This window comes from Nannobrachium achirus (assembly GCF_963921795.1).
Source record: "Nannobrachium achirus genome assembly, chromosome: 5".
Lineage (NCBI taxonomy): Eukaryota > Metazoa > Chordata > Actinopteri > Myctophiformes > Myctophidae > Nannobrachium > Nannobrachium achirus.
The window spans coordinates 32,289,118-32,310,278 of record NC_137814.1 but is presented as its reverse complement, the minus strand read 5'-3'; the positions used below and the strand labels follow the sequence as shown (position 1 = coordinate 32,310,278).

The following is a 21,161-nucleotide window of genomic DNA, read 5'->3' as shown; positions in this document are numbered from 1 at the left end:
TGCACAATCTATGTGAAGTGCCTTGGATAAAGGTGCAATATAAATTCACCATTTACCATTTAGATGTAGTAATGTAGGTACCACACTTTGAAGAGACCTTTAAGTGACCATACTGCAGCTTCATAACAACTATTAATAATACTTTACTCTCCGATTCATGCTGCCTTGCTTGTTACATTCCCAAATCTCTTTGACTTACAGATGCTTGCTTGTTTGGAATGTAACAAGTATTCTGATAGCCTGAGGGTATAGGCAATAATATACAGGATGAATCAGCTGTGTTAGGAGACTGCAGTTAGGCAAAATATGACTTAATTATGCTATTAAGCTAAATAGGCCTGGGGCCAATTCTGATATCTTCACAAATTGGTACCACACAAGGTGACCGTACATTTTTTACATTTTTGACTTCCTACATGTCTCTAGTTTACATTTTTGTATGATAACCCTTTCTGAGACACAGCTTAATTGATGTTATCAGCCGCTAGAGTCGGTCTCCCATCGACTTTCTATACAGGAGGAAAATACTGGGTATTTTAAAGTAGGATGTGAGGGGTCTAACTAGGGGTTTGTCATGATGCTGAATCCATTGCAAGCATTTGTTTGGCACAAAAAACATTCCTTGGGCTACAAATGGCCCCAGAAAACGATGGTTTAGTGATGAAAAGTGATGAGTCATCACTTTTCATCAGTTTCATCAGTTTTGTGGGCGTTTTCTGGGGCCATTTGTAGCCCAAGGAATGTTTTTTTTTTGTGCAAAACAAATGCTTGCAATGGATTCAGCATCATGACAAACCCCTAGTTAGACCCCTCACATCCTACTTAAATACCCAAATATGTCTGGGTATTTTCCTCCTGTATAGAAAGTCGATGGGAGACCGACTCTAGCGGCTGATAACATCAATTAAGCTGGGTCTCAGAAAGGGTTATCATACCAAAATGTAAACTAGAGACATGTAGGAAGTCAAAAATGTAAACAATGTACGGTCACCTTGGGTGGTACCAATTTGTGAAGATTCAGCTGACACACGCACACTTTTTTCCTTTTCTTTAATTGGTTATTTCCTCTGCTATATTTTGTAGGTTAGCCTTATTTATTTATTTATTTGTGTTTTTGTTATATAGCACACTTCTAACCATTGTCTGTTTTTATTGTTGACATTTTTTGTAGACCCCAGTAAGACTAGCGACCACTTTATGGAAGCTAATGGGGATCCTAATGAAGTAAAAAACTAGAAAAACACTGTTCCAACAGTGGGCCTGCTAAGAATGTTTATAGTATTAAGTATGTATTGTTTTAAGTGTTAAAGTATTAGTAGTGTTAAAAGTGTTAAAGTATATTTAATGCATAATAAAGAACACACTGTTCTCTCGCCTCTCTCTCTCTCTCTCTCTCTCTCTCTCTCTCTCTCTCTCTCTCCCCCCTCTCTCTCCCTCCCTCCCTCCCTCTCTCTCTCCCTCCTCCCTCCTAACCAAACAGTACATCCCTTCCTCACCTCCACACTATTTAAATGCACAAAGCTTCCAGAGGATCTTTTCTATAGGCCAGAAGGCACTGACATAATTCAACTGGCACCAGGAGTATTATCTACACAAATAGTGAATACTACTACTTTTTATTGTGTAAAACATTGACTTTTCATGGACTTCCTTCAGCTGCCAGGTAAGACAGTTACATAGTAATTGTATTTTGTAATTGTCACTATAGTTTTATGTATATAATCTGTTAAATCATGTAAAAACAAATATTCTATTACAGGATTGTCCAATTACCAGTGTGATTTGCTTTTTGTGGCAAATACCCCCAGTTTGCAGGTTTACATCAATCAATATTTTATTTTTGCCACAGACATGCAAAACAAGTGATCAAATCAATAATATTACCAGAAACATAGGCCTGGCCCCAAATTTGTACAGTGCTAATGGACTCTTGATGTGCCATAGTGTACTCTATTCCACAGCAATTCACATTTTAAAAGCCACTTATATAAAAACATAATAATAATAAAATCTAGATTATTTTGGGGGGAAAGCCAATCTACAAGCTCACAACACATCACGGCATGTTGTGAGCTTGTAGATCAGCAATTCTCTTTTCTTTTTAGCCTATAATGACATGCCCACAATTGGGTGGAGGCCTAAAGTGATTATAGCAGGGGTCATCAATGTGTACATGGACGAAAATTCTATATTATACTGTTTTATTTTGACTTACACAAGATTACTGAATGTCAGTCTCCAGGTTTTCCTCAGAATATGTATGACGACGTATGATGTATTTACTATGACACTATAGCATATTATTTAGGAGGCCACGAGCACTACTAAGGTAAAGTAACGTATGTCTGTTTGAACTCTAATTAAGTCAATTATAAAGTAAAAAAAACAACTGTTACTTGCATGTCTAAAGCAGTTTTTCTTTTACAATATATGTATACAACAATGTATGTAGGAATTGTTAATGGGCGCAGGCTTTTACAAGCTAAATTAGAAGTTGCAAGCTCCCTGTAGAGATATGCCTGAGGATGCAAATCAAGGATATGCAAAGATAGAATGTCATAAAATTGTTAAAACATGTAGGCATGTATTTGCTGAGAGACAGTTGAGAATAAAATTAATCTAGTCTTCAACTCTCAAACGGCAGACGGCGATACAGCATTGAGGATACACAAGCCCTTAATATCTAGAGATTTCAGCATTGTGGATTCAAATTTGAAAGCCGACATTGGTACACAGGGAAGAATTATATTTCACTTCATACCCTAAATTTCATTTTATTGCTGTATACCAGGGTTCCCCAATTAGTTTTCCCCAAGGGCCAAATTATGTCTAGAGTACCAAGCCGAGGGCCACAACATTGCAGGGGGCGACGGTGGCGTTCCCGCTACTCCAGCGACAGTTCAGATATCGTCGTTGTCGGGTGAAATTGTCCAAAACCGTTTGTTTTGCATTTATCATTTAAAAAAAGATTTAAACTAGTGAAAACAGCCGTGAAAACAAGCACACAACGGGTTGTGTGCTTGTAGATCTGCTGTTTTCACTACTTTTGTGCGACGGCCTTGTATGATGAAGCAGGGCTTTACTTTGCGAAAGAATATACAAATTTGGAGATACAAGGTTTTTCACCCGACAACGACAATATACTAGTGTTGTTGCTGCTCTTATACCACCATTACTACTGGGGTTGGTGGGGGCCAGACAGTAGCCCCCTGCGGGCCGCAAATGGCCCGCGGGCTGCCTATTGGGGAACCCTGCTGTATACTGTACCTCTTTGTGACACTGCTCTAAAGAGATACCGAATAAGTGTTGATAGAGTTGAGTTAGGTGACTGGTGAGCTCGGACAACAATTTGATACCAGACTACTGTACCTGTAGATTGACATGATAACAGGCATTCTTAAGTCAGGAAAACTGTGAACCCTGGTTGTGAAACTAAAGGGTGGTGAGTGATGGTAGAGTTGAGTGGTGACTGCTGGTGAGCTCGGACAAGAAGATGACAGAAGATTAGATTTGTCTAAATGATATCTGTCTAGGTCAGGAAAACTGTGAACCCTGGTTGTGAAACTAAGTAGGGTGGAGGTGAGTGATGGTATAGAGTTTAATGGTGAGCTTCTGAGCTGGCACACACATGTTACAACCGTAAGTCCTAAGATACATCAGCGCCTACACCTTCGTTGAAGACTTAGGCTTTTTGGAGTCAGTGTGAATATTATGTTTACTTTCTATAGGGTATAGAATCCATTCTGAGATATGGTATGTCTAACTGGTTTGGTAACCTGACTGTTAAATATACAGTAAGTCTCAAATAGCTATAGGCTAGCAAATACGGCAGGGAAGATCATGGGTATGACCCCCCCCCCCCCCCCCGATCACCACCCAGGCCATCTTTGAACAAGGAGTGGTAAGACAAGCTCGAAATATAGTGTCTGATCCCCTGCATGTATTGAACAGAGAGTACGAACTATTGCCATCTGGCAGAAGATATAGAACTCCAGACTGCCATTATAAAAATGACACATTTCTCCTGAGGGAGACCAATAAACTTGAACCATGAGCTTGGGCAACAAGGTGACACCAGGCTGTATCATACCACAATGACAAGTTCTAAAGTGTAATACAAATGTAGAGAATATATAATATATATAAACCCTGCTAGCATATTATGCTAGCAGGGTTTGTCAAAGTGGGTGCTGTGAATACTCAGGGGTAGAGTGGCCGGTATGCCGCCGGATGGAGAACTGCAAGGTTGATTCCGAGCTCCCCTAAAGGCCTACGTTGTTGAATGACAACAATCACTGACAATTATCATCAAAGAGAGACTGATTATCTTTATTGACACACAATGAGTTAAACGTTTCTTTTAGATTTGAGTGTTTTCAATTGGATATATGAAAATTATACCGACTTATTCCATTGCTTAGTCCAGAACTTTTTTAAATGAATAACATTTTATTTTAACCATTATTTTAATACAGTAGGCGGGTTTTCCTTGTTTCTGTTGAATTGTTGCTGTACTGTTTTTTATTTTGTAATCATTATTTTTCTTAGACAATTCACCACTTTGTAACTTATATTTTAGTGATCTATACACAAAGTTGATTATATTACTACTACTACTATTATTATTCAAAGAGTCTGTTTTTATTTGTTTTTCCCCCTACTCTCTATAGAAACAATCATAGACAATAGCTCCAGTAATGAAACTGGCAGGGGCAAACAGGATGGAGGTGCTTGCTACCTTTCCCACAAAGCATCACTGGCCAGCAAAAACACCCAGAGACCTACGGATTTCAGCAACATCTACAGTAAAGGTGTGTGCGCGCGCGTGTGTGTGTGTGTGTGTGTGTGTGTGTGTGTGTGTGTGTGTGTGTGTGTGTGTGTGTGTGTGTGTTTGTGTGTGTGTGTGTGTGTGTGTGTGTGTGTGTGTGTGTGTGTGTGTGTGTGTGTGTGTGTGTGTGTGTGTGTGTGTGTGTGTGTGTGTGTGTGTGTGTGTGTGTGTGTGTGTGTGTGTGTGTGTGTGTGTGTGTGTGTGTGTGTGTGATTACATATAAAGTATAACATTTATATATAATAGACAGACATACAGACAGAAGACTAGCTGCGTTACCCAGCGTTGCATGGGTGAAATAGGCACAGATTAGCCTACATGGAGGCCAGCTATGACATCAGCACTGTGCCCTCAGTCATGTCCAGACAAGCAGGCAAACAGACAACATCAACTAAATAGATATGTTTACATTGCATACATTCACCATAGAAGTATCACAAGGCAGAGGGCTAGAATTCTCTCTCAAAATGGGAGAGACCACCTTTTTTATACAAACAGATAGATATGATCATATGACTAGTAATTAGCTTTATATAATTGTTTGTTCATAAGAGTACACACAGTCATTGCTTTAGGTACCTTGGAACACATCCATCAGGACATGGTTGAATGACTATAATGACTATATCAACATTATTGACAGTACATGATGGCTCCTACTTACAGTGGCTGTGGCTCAGGAGGTAGAGCGGCCTCTTGGGGAAGGATCCCAGTTCGATCCCGGGCACCCCCAAAGTTAATGTCAAAGTGTCCTAGAGTAAGAAACTAAACCCATAATTGCTCCCGATGAGCAGGTTGGTTCCTTGCATGGTTTCCTCTGCCATCTCTTCTATGCCTTGCTTTCCTCCGCCACATTAATGTGTGTGGGTGAATGGGTGAATGTAATGCACAATCTCTGTAAAGTGACTTGGATAAAGGTGCTATATAAATGCACCATTTACCATTTTACAGTATCTAGCAGCACAAACTAAACTCCTTTTTGCTGTAGGCTTGGGGAAGGGAATATTAACATAATCACACTTGTCTGTGTATGTACGTGGTCCCAGACCTGCTCCCAGCAATAGGAGGTGAAGAAGCGACCAGATGTTTCTTCCAGGAGCTGGTGAATATCCTACTGGGTTATGTTTGCAAATCCAGTCAGAGGAGTTCCAAGGTACTGGGTAGAGACTTTTATTCATACTGCACACCATATGCCGGTACTTCAATGTTCAATATGTTTATTGTCACATAAAAATAGCCGATCTACAAGCTCACAACGCCTCGCAGTGCGAGGCATTGTGAGCTTGTAGATCTGCTATTTTTGGCTAAAGATTCTCAGAATATGGACACTATAGGGTTCAAGTGGTTAATATAAACAAAGGAGAAAAAAGCTTTCTATCACACAAGGATTTAGAGGACCCCCTGTATCAACTCCGAGGACCCCGACCCCCTGTTGAAGACCCTTGATTTTTAGACATTTAGCAGACACTCTTAATCCAGAGCAATTTACAATAAGCAAGGTAATAAATACATCAGGACATCAACATCAATACGTCCAATGCAAAGAAATAGTAGGTTAATCTAAGAAAAAAACATAATTTAGGTAGACCAAGCACCTATTCAGTAAAAAACGTCATAAAAATAAAAAAACATATAATGCTACAAATGCTATCTAAAATACATTTATGTTCTTTGAGGGTGGGCAGGTGCTACGGTAAGTGCTATGGGCTAAGGTGGAGTCTGAATAGGTGAGTCTTTAGACCACAGCGGAAGCTATAAATAAAAATGCTTTCTATATTTTCTATTCCTTGTGTGTCAGGTGCTGGACTTTCATCAACCCCACCAGTTGAAAGAAGGTCTGGAGGGCTTCAGCTTGGAGCTGCCTGACCAGCCAGAGGCCCTGGAGCAGATACTGGTCGACTGTAGGGACACACTCAAGTACGGTGTCAAAACAGGTGTGTGAGGGAATGGGATTTCTATGGTCCTCACAGCAGAGTTCACTGTGTTGTCAGTTATTAGTGTGTTTGCCTACAGGGCAACCAGACTATAGTCTTGTCCAGCTTTATTATTAACTGCGCAAGCAGAGCGCGCAAGTACTGCGATCGGCTGGATACGTATGTATGTCGGTGTCCTCTCTTGTTTAAGACCGTAGCCCAATCAGGGACCAGCATCTCTGGCAAAGTCATCATTAACAGGCAATGAGGGACCAGTATTCCTGGTGATGCCAGTGGTGATGTCATTGGCATTGGCATATAGATATATCATAATATATCAAGGTTTCTTTTGGAAGCGATGATGCCAATCAGTGGTTAGCGCACCTCATGACGTGCTCTGCATGCAAACAAGTAGGCCATACATGGCCTACTACATGGCCTACTTGTGCGCGAGGCGCAAGTTGGCACCTCGACAGAGTGCATTTCTACCCAGCAAGCCAAATGACGTCATGATGACATTATGATGACGTCCTCCGGTGACTCCGGTGACGTTCAGAACTAGGCCAGATCACAGCCCACATGGGGATGATCTTGACGTCATTACCAGGACATCATATGGACGTTTTTGTTTGACATTATTGTTATTGTTTGTAATGTTAGTTGAAATATGAGCATGTAAGGTTATATTCTGGGACATATCTGACTAGTTATGATATTTATCTGGCCTCTATCGGACCCTCTCGAGGTCCATTTTCGTGGGCAGGATTTATGTTGGTTGAAATCAGGTGGTATTCTAGGCCCGATCTCAGATCCGGCCCCAATTGAGACGTCACTGATTGGTCCAGGTCCTGACCATGCTTGCTGGGTAGTTAAATCTAGAAGTAACACCAAAACCACGTAACCTTGTCCTTAACCACAAAAGTCCATTGAGTTCAATGGACTTTTTCTGTCCCTTTGAGACACTATAATCTTATGGATTTGAGTATTGGTCAAGCTTCACGTGACATCACAATATATAGGCAACCACACTTGCAATTCCCCAGAATTGCACCTTTCTAGTTCCCACAATAAATACTTTCAAGCTGCTGATTCACCTGAAGGTTGTGTTGCTTCCCTTTACCGAACACCAACTGAAGCAGTAGTAAATGGCATTTATTGTTCTTTTCAATCAATAGTTTCACTCCGTTGTTGCAGCTAGTATATACTGTAGGACCACAGGTGAACCTCCCATGATAGAAGGCAGATTTCTGACCTATGATTTCAACAGGACATCCCCGCTTCTTCAACCAGCTGTCATCAGGTCTGGATATGATTGGCTTAGCCGGCGAGTGGCTGACCTCTACAGCCAACACTAACATGTAAGATACTGACACCGCGCAGCATACAGGATCTCTTCCTGTTAACAAGATAAAGAAGTTAGTGATATGAGCTACAGAGATAAGAGACACAAGATGATGCCTGTGAATATATTGGGTGTAGAACAATGGAGGTAAGAATAAAAAAGAGACAAATTACATACAGGCCAAGTCTTAACAAAATCTGGTAAGAAAACTACCAATTTTGGTTTGTTAAAAGTATGTGTAGTACAGTGTGGGCTTGTTTCCATTTAGCTGTAAATGCAATAATGATAATAAGCTTGATATGATTGTCCAGTACTTGTGAGCGACAAAGACATATTCTACATGCACTTACTGTATATCTTTCTTTGGAAACATTTAGAAGCATGTATTTATTTATTGTGCTTACTAATGAAAGCCATTCTATCAGGTTTACATATGAAATCTCCCCAGTCTTCATTCTCATGGAGGAAGTTCTACTGAAGAAGATGCAAAGCATTGTGGGATGGGCTGAGGATGAGGGTGATGGCATCTTCTGCCCAGGTAAAACATGGACCGATGGATGGATGAGTAGAAGTATTCATTACAGTATATAATGCATGGATGACAAGAAGAGGTTCATAAATGTATGATTTATTATTCTTAAATAAAGGAAATGTGACACAGTGGTTGACACTGCCTTGCCTGAAAAGTAAATTGTAAAATGAAAGGGCAAATTTGAATTACTGTTCAGCGTTCAATTTAACACTTGTTTTTTTTTTACTTCCTGGGGCTGTGCGATGAAAAATGACATACCTCAATTTGTATACCAAATACCTACATAGCTAAGAATATGACTTTGGGTCACACTTGTTTTTCACACATTTTATATTTTCAATTTCAAGTGTAGCAACAGTGAAAACAGCACATTATATAGGTCAACAGTGCGCTTATTTGTACATTCCACTGACCAGAAAACAGAGTGCTCTGGCCACATTTAGGTGTTTAGACAGATTTCTTGTGTTGTGTTTATAGACCATTACATCCCCTCTCAAACGTGCACTAAAGCAAAATTCAGCTGCCCAAAAGTTTTATTTACCTTCTAAGGAAGGGAAAGTGTGCAACCCTTAGTGTCAATGCCTGTGATGGTACACCTTAAAAAATATTTCTTAACGAAGATTTCATCAAATTTGGATGTCTATGCACTGTTTTAGTTTTTATGCATAATGATATATAAAATGCAGTCCATATTATATATTACTGATCTAAATTCAATGGCAGGTATACTGTATCAGTAATAACAAAACAACAATTTTAACTGATATTCCTGTGAAATCATATCTAAAAAGTGAATTGTATTTTCCCTAGGAGGAACAATATCTAACCTGTACAGCATCTTGGTAGCCAGGTACCATTTCTACCCAGAGGTGAAGACCAGTGGGATGAGGGCACTGCCTCGCCTGGCTCTTTTCACCTCAGAACATGTAATCAAACACACAACATGTCGTGGTAACAAGTATTGTGTTTAATTTCTCTTAAGGTATGCTTAGCTAAGCTTGACTTACATTTACAGTGTTGAATCAACTCTTTTCTCTCGAGTACAGCCAGAGCCATACAAAGAATTATATACTTTGAAAATAGTTGATCTACATGGTCACAATGCATCGCAGTATGACGGGTTGCATTGTGAGCTTGTAGGTCTGCTATTTTTGAAATATTTTGGAAAATGTTTGAAGAACATGTCTCGTGACATGACCAAAAGAGGGATGGAAGGTTTAAGTGCATGGTTAACATCTCATTGGGAGTGGGAAGGTAGCCTAATTACACCATTTTCCTTTGTATGAGAACCAACCATGTCTTTTTAAAGTTTAAGATCAAAGTAAATGCCTATTGTTTGTTCCAAGAATAGCATTGATATTATTTGCCCCACAGGGCTAGTGCAACAAAGGACGACGATCATTCCTATTTTCTCCCTTATACTGTGTAGAGCCATTATTCTGTGATGAAAGCAGCCACAGCGCTGGGGCTGGGCAGCGACAATGTGGTGGTGGTGCCATGTGATGAAAGGTGAGTGTAGAGAGCATAGTCTTGTTTTGTGGTTAATAATGTTTGCACACCTGTTGGAGGAAACTGGGATGGGAGTGTGTGTGTTTGTGTGTGTCCTTGTTACCTTCCTGTGTATTCATGTGTTTATATCCGTGGAATTGTGGGGTAAACACAATAAACCATCCCCTTTTCCCCTGAAGAAATACCCATAGTAAACTATGTGTAGATGGTCTTCAATGTACAGAGATAGAGGGTAGGACAGACCTTTATTGATGATCATAACACAAAAACAGCGAATTAAGGCAACAACAGATACGAAAGAAGTCAGCCGGGTAAGATTTCTTAAAGTTGTAATAAACCGTTGTCATGTGTTGTTAAGAGGGAAGATGATTCCTGCTGAGCTGGAGGCTTCCATACTGACAGCTAAAGACAAGGTAGGTAGAGGATATAGACTTTTCTGTCAAATAAATACCTGCCATCAACCAACCAAAAATGTAAAATGAGTCCAAAGCGTTCTTCATAAAGTTAAAAAGCTTTAATGTCACCCTTGTTCATAATGGAACCGGTTTGGCTTTTTGTCAGGAAGGTTTCCCCTTTTTAAACCAAAGAGCACCTTTTATCTCCTTTTCTCTATTTTACATACCAATGTTTGTGTTATGTTAAATCTTTCGGTGTGTGATGCTGTTGTGCGACAGAGCATTAGTTAGGCATTACTCTGTAAGCTGAATGAATAATAAATGTGTGTATAAAAACTCTGGCTCCAGGGTTGGGATCCATTCTATGTCAACGCCACAGCGGGCACCACTGTGTATGGAGCCTTCGACCCTCTCCACGCCATCGCAGACATCTGCCTAGAGCATTCACTGTGGCTGCATGTTGATGTAGGCTACAGACGTTTATGTCTTACCAGCATTCACGATCACAATTCATCAATCACATGCGTGCCATACACCAATAAGTATTGAAATAATATGGGAAATAAATTGTGAGAAAAACAAATCATCCTCATTATCACCTTTCTCTCTCATCTCTGTCCCTCTAGGCAGCTTGGGGCGGAGGCTTGCTGATGTCGAAGAGACACCAGGTCAAACTTGAGGGCATTGAAAGGTAATCACACCTGCATCACCGTTCACCTAAAATACTTTCATAACTACTCTTAGCCTGCACCAGATTAGATAGATCACAGTTAGCTGGCTGATCAGTACAATATTCCTTATTGATATTCATTGAAATTGAATCAACCCATTCACTGCAGGATGCTTGTTAATGCCACTATCAAATGGAGGTCATAGTAAGGTGTAAGATGGAGTCATAGGCTATATAAATATTTAGTTCATTACTACTAGTAAGACACCCGAGGGTGGAATGCGACCTCAGGGTGACATGCAACCTCGCCCTAAAGGGCGAGGTCGCGCCAATTCTTGACAATCTGGCCAACCACAGCGTTTCTCTGACGATTCTAGTTGTTGTCATTCTGGGGGGAGTTTGTTCATGTTTTTGTGAGGGTATCAACCCTAGGAGACACGGGGAGAACATGCAAACTCCACACAGAAAGGCCCTATCGCCAACCGAACCTAGGGTGTGAGCGATAGGGCCTTTCTGTGTGGAGTTTGCGTGGTACAGAAGGACACATACACTTCTGGAATCATGTGCGTCGACTTAAAGTTGGATCCAGGCCTAATAACTTTATCTGGCCGCCCTGTTGCCACCTCCTTGTTACATTTTCTTTTCTCCAGGTGGATGGACATTCTTTCATGGACATCCTTTCATAGGTGATCTAAGTCCAGTCGCCCGTATCAGATCAGAGGAGGATACCGCACATTGTACCTCATCCACCCTTTCTTCTCTCTCCTTTTGGTATCTTTATCCTCCTTTCTTTTTTTCTTTTTTATTCTTCTCTTTTTTTGTCTTTCTTAGTCTTGTGTATCCTTCTCTTTTTTTTTGTATTTCTTAGTCTTGTGTTGCCGCCCCGTACAGGAAGAGATGGGGACTTGAGGTCGCAAGTCAGGACTTGAACCTGTGACGCTGCAAAAGCTGGATTATCAGCCTAGATGTTTGGAACACTACCCTGTGTTCCAGAGCAGCAGTTGATTCTCAGTACTGTGTGGTTCATTTGTTTCTCATTTTGGTATGTTGTCACCTTGACTTTGATTATGAAGACATGACTTGTTGAGATTACTTTATTCAATATGTCTTCAAATGCAATTTTGTCATTCTCTTTGAAAATTTTCAGTGATTCCTGGGTCATGTTGTGACCCAGCAGTACCTCAGCTGTTTCGTGGAAGCATGTCACCCATTGAACATCTCCAGATTCTTCAATTTTTACCTTCAGCCGAAGTCTGTATTTAACGTTTGGAGAGGTCTTTTCGCATTTGGGACAATAGTAGGATCCCTTTTCCAGGTCTCTAAGTTTCCTGTTGCATCTGTCAGTGGTACACGCTTCATATATGTCCTGTTCAATGTCAGCAACCTTTGCTGTTACTTCATAGTATTTCTCCCATTCTCCCTCTTCTTCTGGTGCATTTTTCATCTCGCTCAGGGATTTCCAGTTGATCACGACATTCTGTGAATTTGTCAGGGATTCAGTGATGAAGACTTTTCCTTGTTTTTTGTACCATTTTTTAAGCCTAGTCGCTTCTGTTATATCTGGATTGACCATGATAGTTGAGTTGTATGACATACTCAGAGATCGGCCTCCAAAATCTGACACCTTTGCTGATCTCACTGCGACAATGGCTTGCCTTGTCCCATCAAACTTCCTTGCTTTATCTTCCCACAGGGTGAATGTTATCTCTTTACCACTGTCGTCCATTAACTGGAAGTCTCTCTTGCAGATCTTGACGCCCTCTTTAGTTTTCTTTTCTGACACTGGTTCAACACTCTTGCAAATTCCAATCACGTCAATAAGGCTGTTTGGGTCTTTTTTCTCTATCTCACTGATGGGTACGAAGGTACTGATCTTTGTGCTGCTAACACAGAGCACGACATTGCTGTTACGGGTCAGTATAATCTCGTACTCGTTCACGCTGGCATAGATTGCGTTCGATTTCTTGAGAGTTGCATTGGAGATACGGTATGTATTGTCCTGCTCCACTAGAGGGAAGAAAGAGTCAGCCTCCGTGTTGAACGCAGTGATCTGGATCTTCTTTCCACTTTCATCGGCAATGGTAAAATTAAATAATCTTCCCTTTCCACTCTGAAAACCACGTACATCAGTCTTTGTAGTCACATCTCCATATATAGTGTTATCCACATCTCCATGTTAGGACTCATATATGGGCATAAAAAGTATGTCATGTGACATCACGTTCGTCGGCAGTCTCCCCTGGAACATGGGAGCATGTGGGCATCGACATGGGTGGCTGGGGATACTGCTCCATGTTCACGCGGCAATGAACTTTATTGACTCCGACCTAATAATGGCTACTGTCTATGACGGTAGTTCCATATGACATATTGGACTAGACTATCTCCATATATAGTGTTATCCACATCTCCATGTTAGGACTCATATATGGGCATAAAAAGTATGTCATGTGACATCACTTCCTGTACAGACAGTCAGCAATTGACTCCGGATTAACAATGGCTACTGTCTATGACGGTAGTCCCATATGACATATTGGACTAGACTATCTCCATATATAGTGTAATCCACATCTCCATGTTTAGACAGCCAATGACTCCGGCCTAACAATGGCTACTTTCTATGACGGTAGTCCCATATGACATGATGGACTGGACTATCTCCATATATAGTGTTATCCACATTTCGTGTAGCCGCCCTGTACAGGAAGTGATGTCACAACTCGCTGACATCACACTGACATCACAGAGGATACGGACGGTCACGAGGATACGGAAGGTCACTCAAACACGGTTCTTCAGAGTATATGCGACCTTCGGTCGCAACGACCTTCGGTCGCAACAATTATGTACAACTGTGTCTCTCTGAGACACAGTACAGGGCTCTCAGTCCCTCTGAAAAAATTGCATCCTTGCGACCACAAGGAGGAAAGCAAATTCAGTGCAGCAATGACAGTAGGAAATGGAGAGGCTTGTGAGACGTGAGTTCAGGCAGACAACTCAATCTTTGCAAATGATGTTTCATACAAGTTGTCTGACTGAATTTGCAGTTTTAATTTGTACTACCATTACAATTTGTCTGCATAAAATGATCCAAATAAGAGCCATTTTTATTTAACCATTTGTCCAGTGAAATCCTACTTTAACAATTTCCTTACTTATGCTTCTTCACAGAGCTTGGTCTGTAACATGGAACCCCCACAAAATGATGGGTGTCCCCCTGCAATGTTCCGTCATTCTGGTCAAGAAGAAAGTGAGAAATAATTATTTAAATTAATTTATTTTGCTATTTATGTATGCGTAGAGCTCCAGGAAGGGACACACTGTATTCCTGCCTACATTTTTTATGGCAGCTTTGCTTTCATCATGGCAACAAAATTACTTTTAGAGAACTATTGTGCTTTTATGTGCTCCAGTATGGTGGTGTGCGATTTTCAGCAACTGAATCTTAAAGAGAGATTTAGAGTAGGCTACAACAATAATTATAATTTATAAGCATCAGCTTCATCCTACACCTATTCGGACCATTTTTAAAGTGCTTGTACTATGTATTGTATTACACTGTTTGTCTAAAATGGACCGAAATAAATCTAACTAAACAAAAGATTTGATATTTGGTTTAAATCTTAGATTTTTAGTCCTTGAAGAGTGAATAGACAAAGAAAAAAAAAGAAAAAGGTTTACAGTTTTGTTATGTTGTTGATATTATGTGCAATGGGCTGTACTTTTTGTGTGAAATGTATAGACCCTGTCCCTGTCTGCCTGCTCTAGGGACTGCTACAGGAGTGTAACCAGATTGGAGCTCAGTACCTTTTCCAGACAGACAAACACTATGACGTCTCCTATGACACGGGAGATAAGACCATCCAGTGTGGCCGACACGTAGATGCCTTCAAACTCTGGCTCATGTGGAAAGCAAAGGTGAAAAAAGTATTATCTCTATTAGCTATAACATCCTTTCATATTAGTAGGGGAGCCTATGTATCAGATTCTGTTGCCCGTAATTTTGGAATGTTAATTTTTGGAGACATGTATATCTTGATTCTTGGGGTTCTCAGAATGCCAAAAAAACATGTCTCCAATTTTTCTTTTTGGGTTTAGCTGGTGTAATTAGCATAATTAGTCAATTAATTGCCCAAAACAGGAAATGGCAATAACTTTGCTTCTAGGTAACTTATAAAGGTGATCTAAGAGTCTAAGTCGATGTTTGTGAGGTCCAGAAATTAATCTGTTACCACACACATGCACATCTCAGAGCAGTTAAAACGTTAAGATCGACAAGAACAATGTGACACGCACTGGGATTTCTTGCAGCCACATTTGATCAGTTGGGTATTATGGGTAATGGTGGCTGGAGCTGGGGGTTCCCGTGTTGTGACTGGCACCAGTTGTTCTCCCTCAGCCTCCATCCATATTCAGTTACTGGTGGTATCTGTGGGTTATGTACGTGGTCCTGACTCCTCATACCATATTGCCTTGTAATGGGAACGGGCAATGGCTTGATGTAATGCTCCTTGTGTAGGTGGCAGCTTATCGGCTTCTAATTGGTTCTTTGTGAATAACCTCCACCTGAGCTCACCAACATCCACAAGATTTGTACCGGGCTTGTGCAGCTGGCAAACAAATGTTTCAACCTTTTTTTCTGTGTCAGAACTGAGCCTTTTTGTAATACCTAGAGTAGCAAATGCAAATGGGAAAGCCATCATGGATCAAGACATGTTCCCAGTGGGCTGACCACTTCATAGCCACACTGGACAGGAACATAGTGAGACTCATGTAGTATTTTACCGCTATGGCATTGCATCTTCACTGAAGGATGCCACATGTAAGCGACACCAGGGTGGCAAGCCCCCTACCACTTATGATGTGGAAGATAACACACCGATAGGGAAGGTGTCAGAAAAACTATTCTTGTCAGGTATCCACACCAAAGATGAGCTGATTGTCTATCTTGCTAAGAAAGCCCTCCAACTCTTCCAGGGAAAACCCAACATTATCATAATCAAGGCAAGATGTCCACTCAAACTCTATTGATGTACAGTAAAACATACCAGGGTATGAAAACTTACCAGGGTTCCATGCCATCATGGAACTGACCAGACAGGCCATTTTGTTGGCAAGGGAAAGTTAACCTGTTGGCAAGCTCTAAACCGGTGTCCTGTGGAGGTGGTATTTGCATTTGATACTCTAGGCACTACAAAAAAGCTCAGTTCTGACGCAGAAAAAAATGAATAATAAGATTTAAGCATTTGTTTGCAAGCTGTACGAGCCCGGTACAAATCTTGTGGATGTTGGTGAGCTCAGGTGGAGGTTATTCACAACGAACCAATTAGAAGCCGATAAGCTGCCACCTACACAAGGAGCATTACATCAAGCCATTGCCCGTTCCCATTACAAGGCAATATGGTATGAGGAGTCAGGACCACGTACATAACCCACAGATACCACCAGTAACTGAATATGGATGGAGGCTGAGGGAGAACAACTGGTGCCAGTCACAACACGGGAACCCCCAGCTCCAGCCACCATTACCCATAATACCCAACTGATCAAATGTGGCTGCAAGAAATCCCAGTGCGTGTCACATTGTTCTTGTCGATCTTAACGTTTTAACTGCTCTGAGATGTGCATGTGTGGGGCAGATGAATAGGTGTGTTGTAATGTAAGCAAGGCACATCTGTTGGGAATTGGTGATGATGACGATGGAGACCCTTCTATTTAAATGTGTTTTCACAACTTTCTGTAAATATTAGAATAAACAATCTGATAAATCTGTGACCATTTCTCATATATATATATATATATATATATATATATATATATATATATATATATATATATATATATATATATATATATATATATATATACATCCATCCATCTTCAACCGCTTATCCGGAATCGGGTCACGGATATATGTATATGTATGTATATGTATATATATATATATACATGCAAATTATGCTAATAAGGAAAGGTTAAATATCCTAGTTATGGATAGAGAATATTTTCTAGACATGCAAACAGACTTACACTGTCTGTAAGATCATGTTTATTAATTAGCTTAAAGCAAAGAAATATAGATATTTCTGGTTTCGGTGTGATTATTACATAATTATTACACAGACAAAGTGTTGCATGATTTATTTATAGGATGATGATAATTGATGACTTGCAAACATACATCTTAGAGTCTGTGAGAAGCTTTCAAAGTTGACTAAAACTTAAAAAATGCAGCAATTTGCTTATTTCCACCTCATTTTTGCATAATTTATGCAATTTATGCTAATCAGGAAAGGTTGTATGACTTCACAATGGTAACAGATGAATTTCTTGACCTCACAAACATGGACTTAGACTCTTAGATCACCTTTATAAGTTACCTAGAAGCAAAGTTATTGCCATTTCCTGTTTTGGGCAATTAATTGTCTAATTATGCTAATTACACATGCTAAACCCCAAAAGAAAAATTGGAGACATGTTTTTTTGGCATTCTGAGAACCCCAAGAATCAAGATGTACATGTCTCCAAAAATTAACATTCCAAAATTACGGAAATACATAGGCTCCTCTACTTTATACTCTATTCATACACTCTTTGTGCTTGTCTCTGTTCGTCTTTCACAGTATTTTAGGCTTAGTTGTGAGGTCCACCTTACAATTTACAATTTAGGCAGACGCTCTTAATCCAGTGCGACTTACAATAAGCAGGTAATACATCAATACAATAGGCACGGTAATACATCAACATCAATACATCAAATGCATAGAAATATCAATCTAGACAAAATATCGTAGGTAGACCAAGCACCTAATCAGTAAAAAGCTTTATATAAAACCTAAAAAATGCTATCTAGCTTTCAATATGGAGTCTGAAGAGGCGAGTCTTCAGGCCACGGCGGAAGCTAGGGAGCGAGTCTGTTGTTCTAAGTGCAACAGGGAGTTTATTCCACAGTTTGGGGGCCAAGAGGGCAAATTGTCTTGGACGAGTGGATTTTTGTCCAGGGGTTTTTTAAGTGAGGGTTCTGTCAGCATCCCTGTGTTAGCTGATCTGAGTGAACGGGTGGGGTTGTAGGGGTTGATCAGGCTTTGGAGCCTTACCTCGTGCAGATCTTCAAGCTCAAAATGTGGCCATAATAAATCAGACATTTTGGTTTTCCTTTCTCAGTCTCTACCTCTGTCCCCCGTCTCTACCAGGGCACTGAGGGTTTTGGATCCCAGGTCAACAAGTGTCTGGAGAATGCTGAGTATCTTTATGATCAACTCCAGAGGAGGGACGACTTTGAACTTGTGTTCAAAAGCAAAGTAAGTCCTTGTTAATTACCATAACAAACACATATACTGTATGTTGGCTCTTGCCTGCACGCAGCCTGAGGTCCTCGGATGGGAACCTGTTGGTTGTTCTCGAGTTGAGGCTGAAGACAGAGGGTGACCACTGAGTGACCAGACTCCTAGACTCTGGACCAAACTGCTCGAGGAGCACAGGCACAAAAATAACTTTATCAAAAGTATTTTCCATATTTTAGATTTTTAAATTCCTCTCAGCCAATCACACAATGGATGTTTGTCAATATCTTATCTGTCTTTCACATCACCCTCTCTCGACCTATCCCTTGTTCCTCTACCTCTCCCACTATTCCTCATTTTCTTAATTTTCCAGCCAGAGCACAGCAATGTGTGTTTTTGGTACATTCCACCCAGTCTGAAGAAGCTGCCACCTGGCCCTGACAGGAGCAGAAGACTGCACAAGGTCAGTACAGGGCTCACTACAGTACTTTATCAATGTGTTGTGTCATGGATACATTTAAAAACGTTGCCTTGAAGCCGGTGTGACGGTTCTATCTTTTTTAAATGTAACTTTTTTGGCCTGACAATCACAATCGATTTGCGTGTAATTAGGTATATTTGTAATGCTGCTAAATACTACAGTAATGCAGCAGTGAGACTGCTACAGTAGCTGTAAATGGGACCTCAGATTAACATTACACATGTCTTCAGGTGGCTCCTCACATTAAATCCATGATGATGGAACAGGGGACGGTTATGATTGGATACCAGCCTTTTGGATCCACAGTCAATTTCTTCAGGTGTGTGTTCTCCAACCCAGCTACTCAGCCTGAAGACATCGACTTCCTCTTGGATGAAATCGTACGCTTAGGCCACCAGTTCTGACCTCTAAATTCTAAAAGCCTGGTGATCCTTTACAACGGGCCGTTTGATCCGGTCTTGGCGGAAACCACAAGCAGAAGAAGCGGCGTCGCTTTGTTCTGGTTCCCCCTGTTTGTTTCCCCAATCCCTATTAAAATGCTCCCGTAGCCTAGTGTAGTCTTGCCAGTCGCTACGAGTTTGACTAAAAGTTGGACAAATTTTCCAAAAGCAATACGCCGCATCAAGGGGTTTATTAGGTATGCCCTAAAAGTATGTCCTTAAGCGCAGGGGAATTATTTTGGGTTAAAACTGAATCCGGTTTGATGTCCTTTGAGAACTACAACATGACGTAAAGTGGTTTCCGCTCTCGACCGGATCAAACCCCGCAAAGTGAAGGGATCCCAGACTAGATCCATATAGTTTCATTGTTTGACAGCACAATCATCATTGTATTTTGGATTCATGTCAATTTGTGTTTTCAGATACGTATTTAACCACTTGAACCATCAATATATAACTTGATATTTCACCAAAGGTCTTTGCCGAAAATAGCCGATCTATAAGCAGTGCGAGGCGTTGTGAGCTTGTAGATCTGCTAGTTTTGGCTAAAGTTCTCAGAATATGGACAGATTCAAGTGGTTAATATAAAAAAATCACAAGATTTGGAGGACCCCCTTTGGTAACTCTGAGGACCCCATAGGGGTCCCGAACCCCTGTTGAAGACCCTTGTTCTAGACTTGTACTCACTGCTGCTTTCAATGAGACTTTCTTACTAATTTCCTGATGATTGCTATGGTGCAACACTGTCATCTAATGGTGGATTTAAGGTAGTGCAGATGGGTTTCACATTACTAGAGCAAAAGGTATAATATAGTGGAATTTAATGGAACATAGTTTTAATTGGGTATTTGGTTTACAGACAGACAGAAGGTTTACAAACAGACATGCTACAGTAATATACACCACCATGTTCTTTAATATTAAAGAAATAGGGACCAGTAGGTCATATCTTCTTATCATACCACTATTCTGTTTTTGTAAATATCTTAAATTAAATTGTCAAAATGTTACACCACATCCCCAGTATCTGTACATAGTCTTATAACTTTAATCACTCTTAAGCTGTGTAAGCAATGGCATATACTATAGACTTGCCTTTCTGATGCCATGTGCTCTCCTTTATCAAGATAATGTAGGCCCAATATTTAGGATGTCACTGTATACATTTGCTTGTTAGCATGTTCTATATTCTATATTACTATCATATCCTATCTTAACTGCCTCTGTTATCAGCCATTACATGTCTTCCAGCCACATAGTGTGGCTTGTGCAAATGTGCTGTATTTTGTATATATTTTCTGTGTGTGCTTAATAAAAGTATTAAGCATAGAACATATCCTGTGACACTGCATTGTTGCAATCTTTGTTCTCAGAGCTGGCACTTGCTTGCAGAAGGGTAATTACATCAAATGAACAGTCACCACCTCTGACTAGAGGAGCGCACTCATAACTTTGCAGTGAACAGACTGCTTGAACTCCCTCCCTCTCTTCTATGTTAGCTTTCCTTGCCTCAAACATTGAATATTGCACTGAATTTACAGACTATACAGGATATTGCACATCTAGGTCCGATCATTTTCTGTTCTCCCATGTATTTCCGGACCCATTTTTGCAAGGCCACGTCCACATCTCAGTGTTCAATAGATGAGGTTGGTGCGCGTGGGGAACACCAGGAAATGCATGGGAAAACAGAAAATAAACGGATAAAAAGGCTTCTTATTAAAGAACACAGATGTTCCGGGTAATTATACAATGCCGGACAGCA

General features: G+C 40.5%; 1 protein-coding gene across 1 annotated transcript; it reads left to right on the top strand.

The window, feature by feature from the left end:
* Positions 1-3,840: 3,840 nt before the first annotated feature.
* gad3 (glutamate decarboxylase 3) lies at positions 3,841-19,360 on the top strand (the record flags this gene model as incomplete). Its single annotated transcript, XM_080725723.1, has 16 exons — positions 3,841-3,844; positions 4,671-4,811; positions 5,875-5,981; positions 6,627-6,762; positions 8,009-8,099; positions 8,509-8,621; positions 9,426-9,541; positions 10,045-10,124; positions 10,483-10,537; positions 10,868-10,984; positions 11,146-11,210; positions 14,364-14,442; positions 14,961-15,110; positions 18,386-18,493; positions 18,849-18,938; positions 19,187-19,360. The coding sequence occupies 16 exons, from the start codon at positions 3,841-3,843 to the stop codon at positions 19,358-19,360; spliced, it is 1,626 nt and encodes a 541-aa protein (XP_080581849.1).
* Between the last annotated feature and the right edge of the window lie 1,801 nt (positions 19,361-21,161).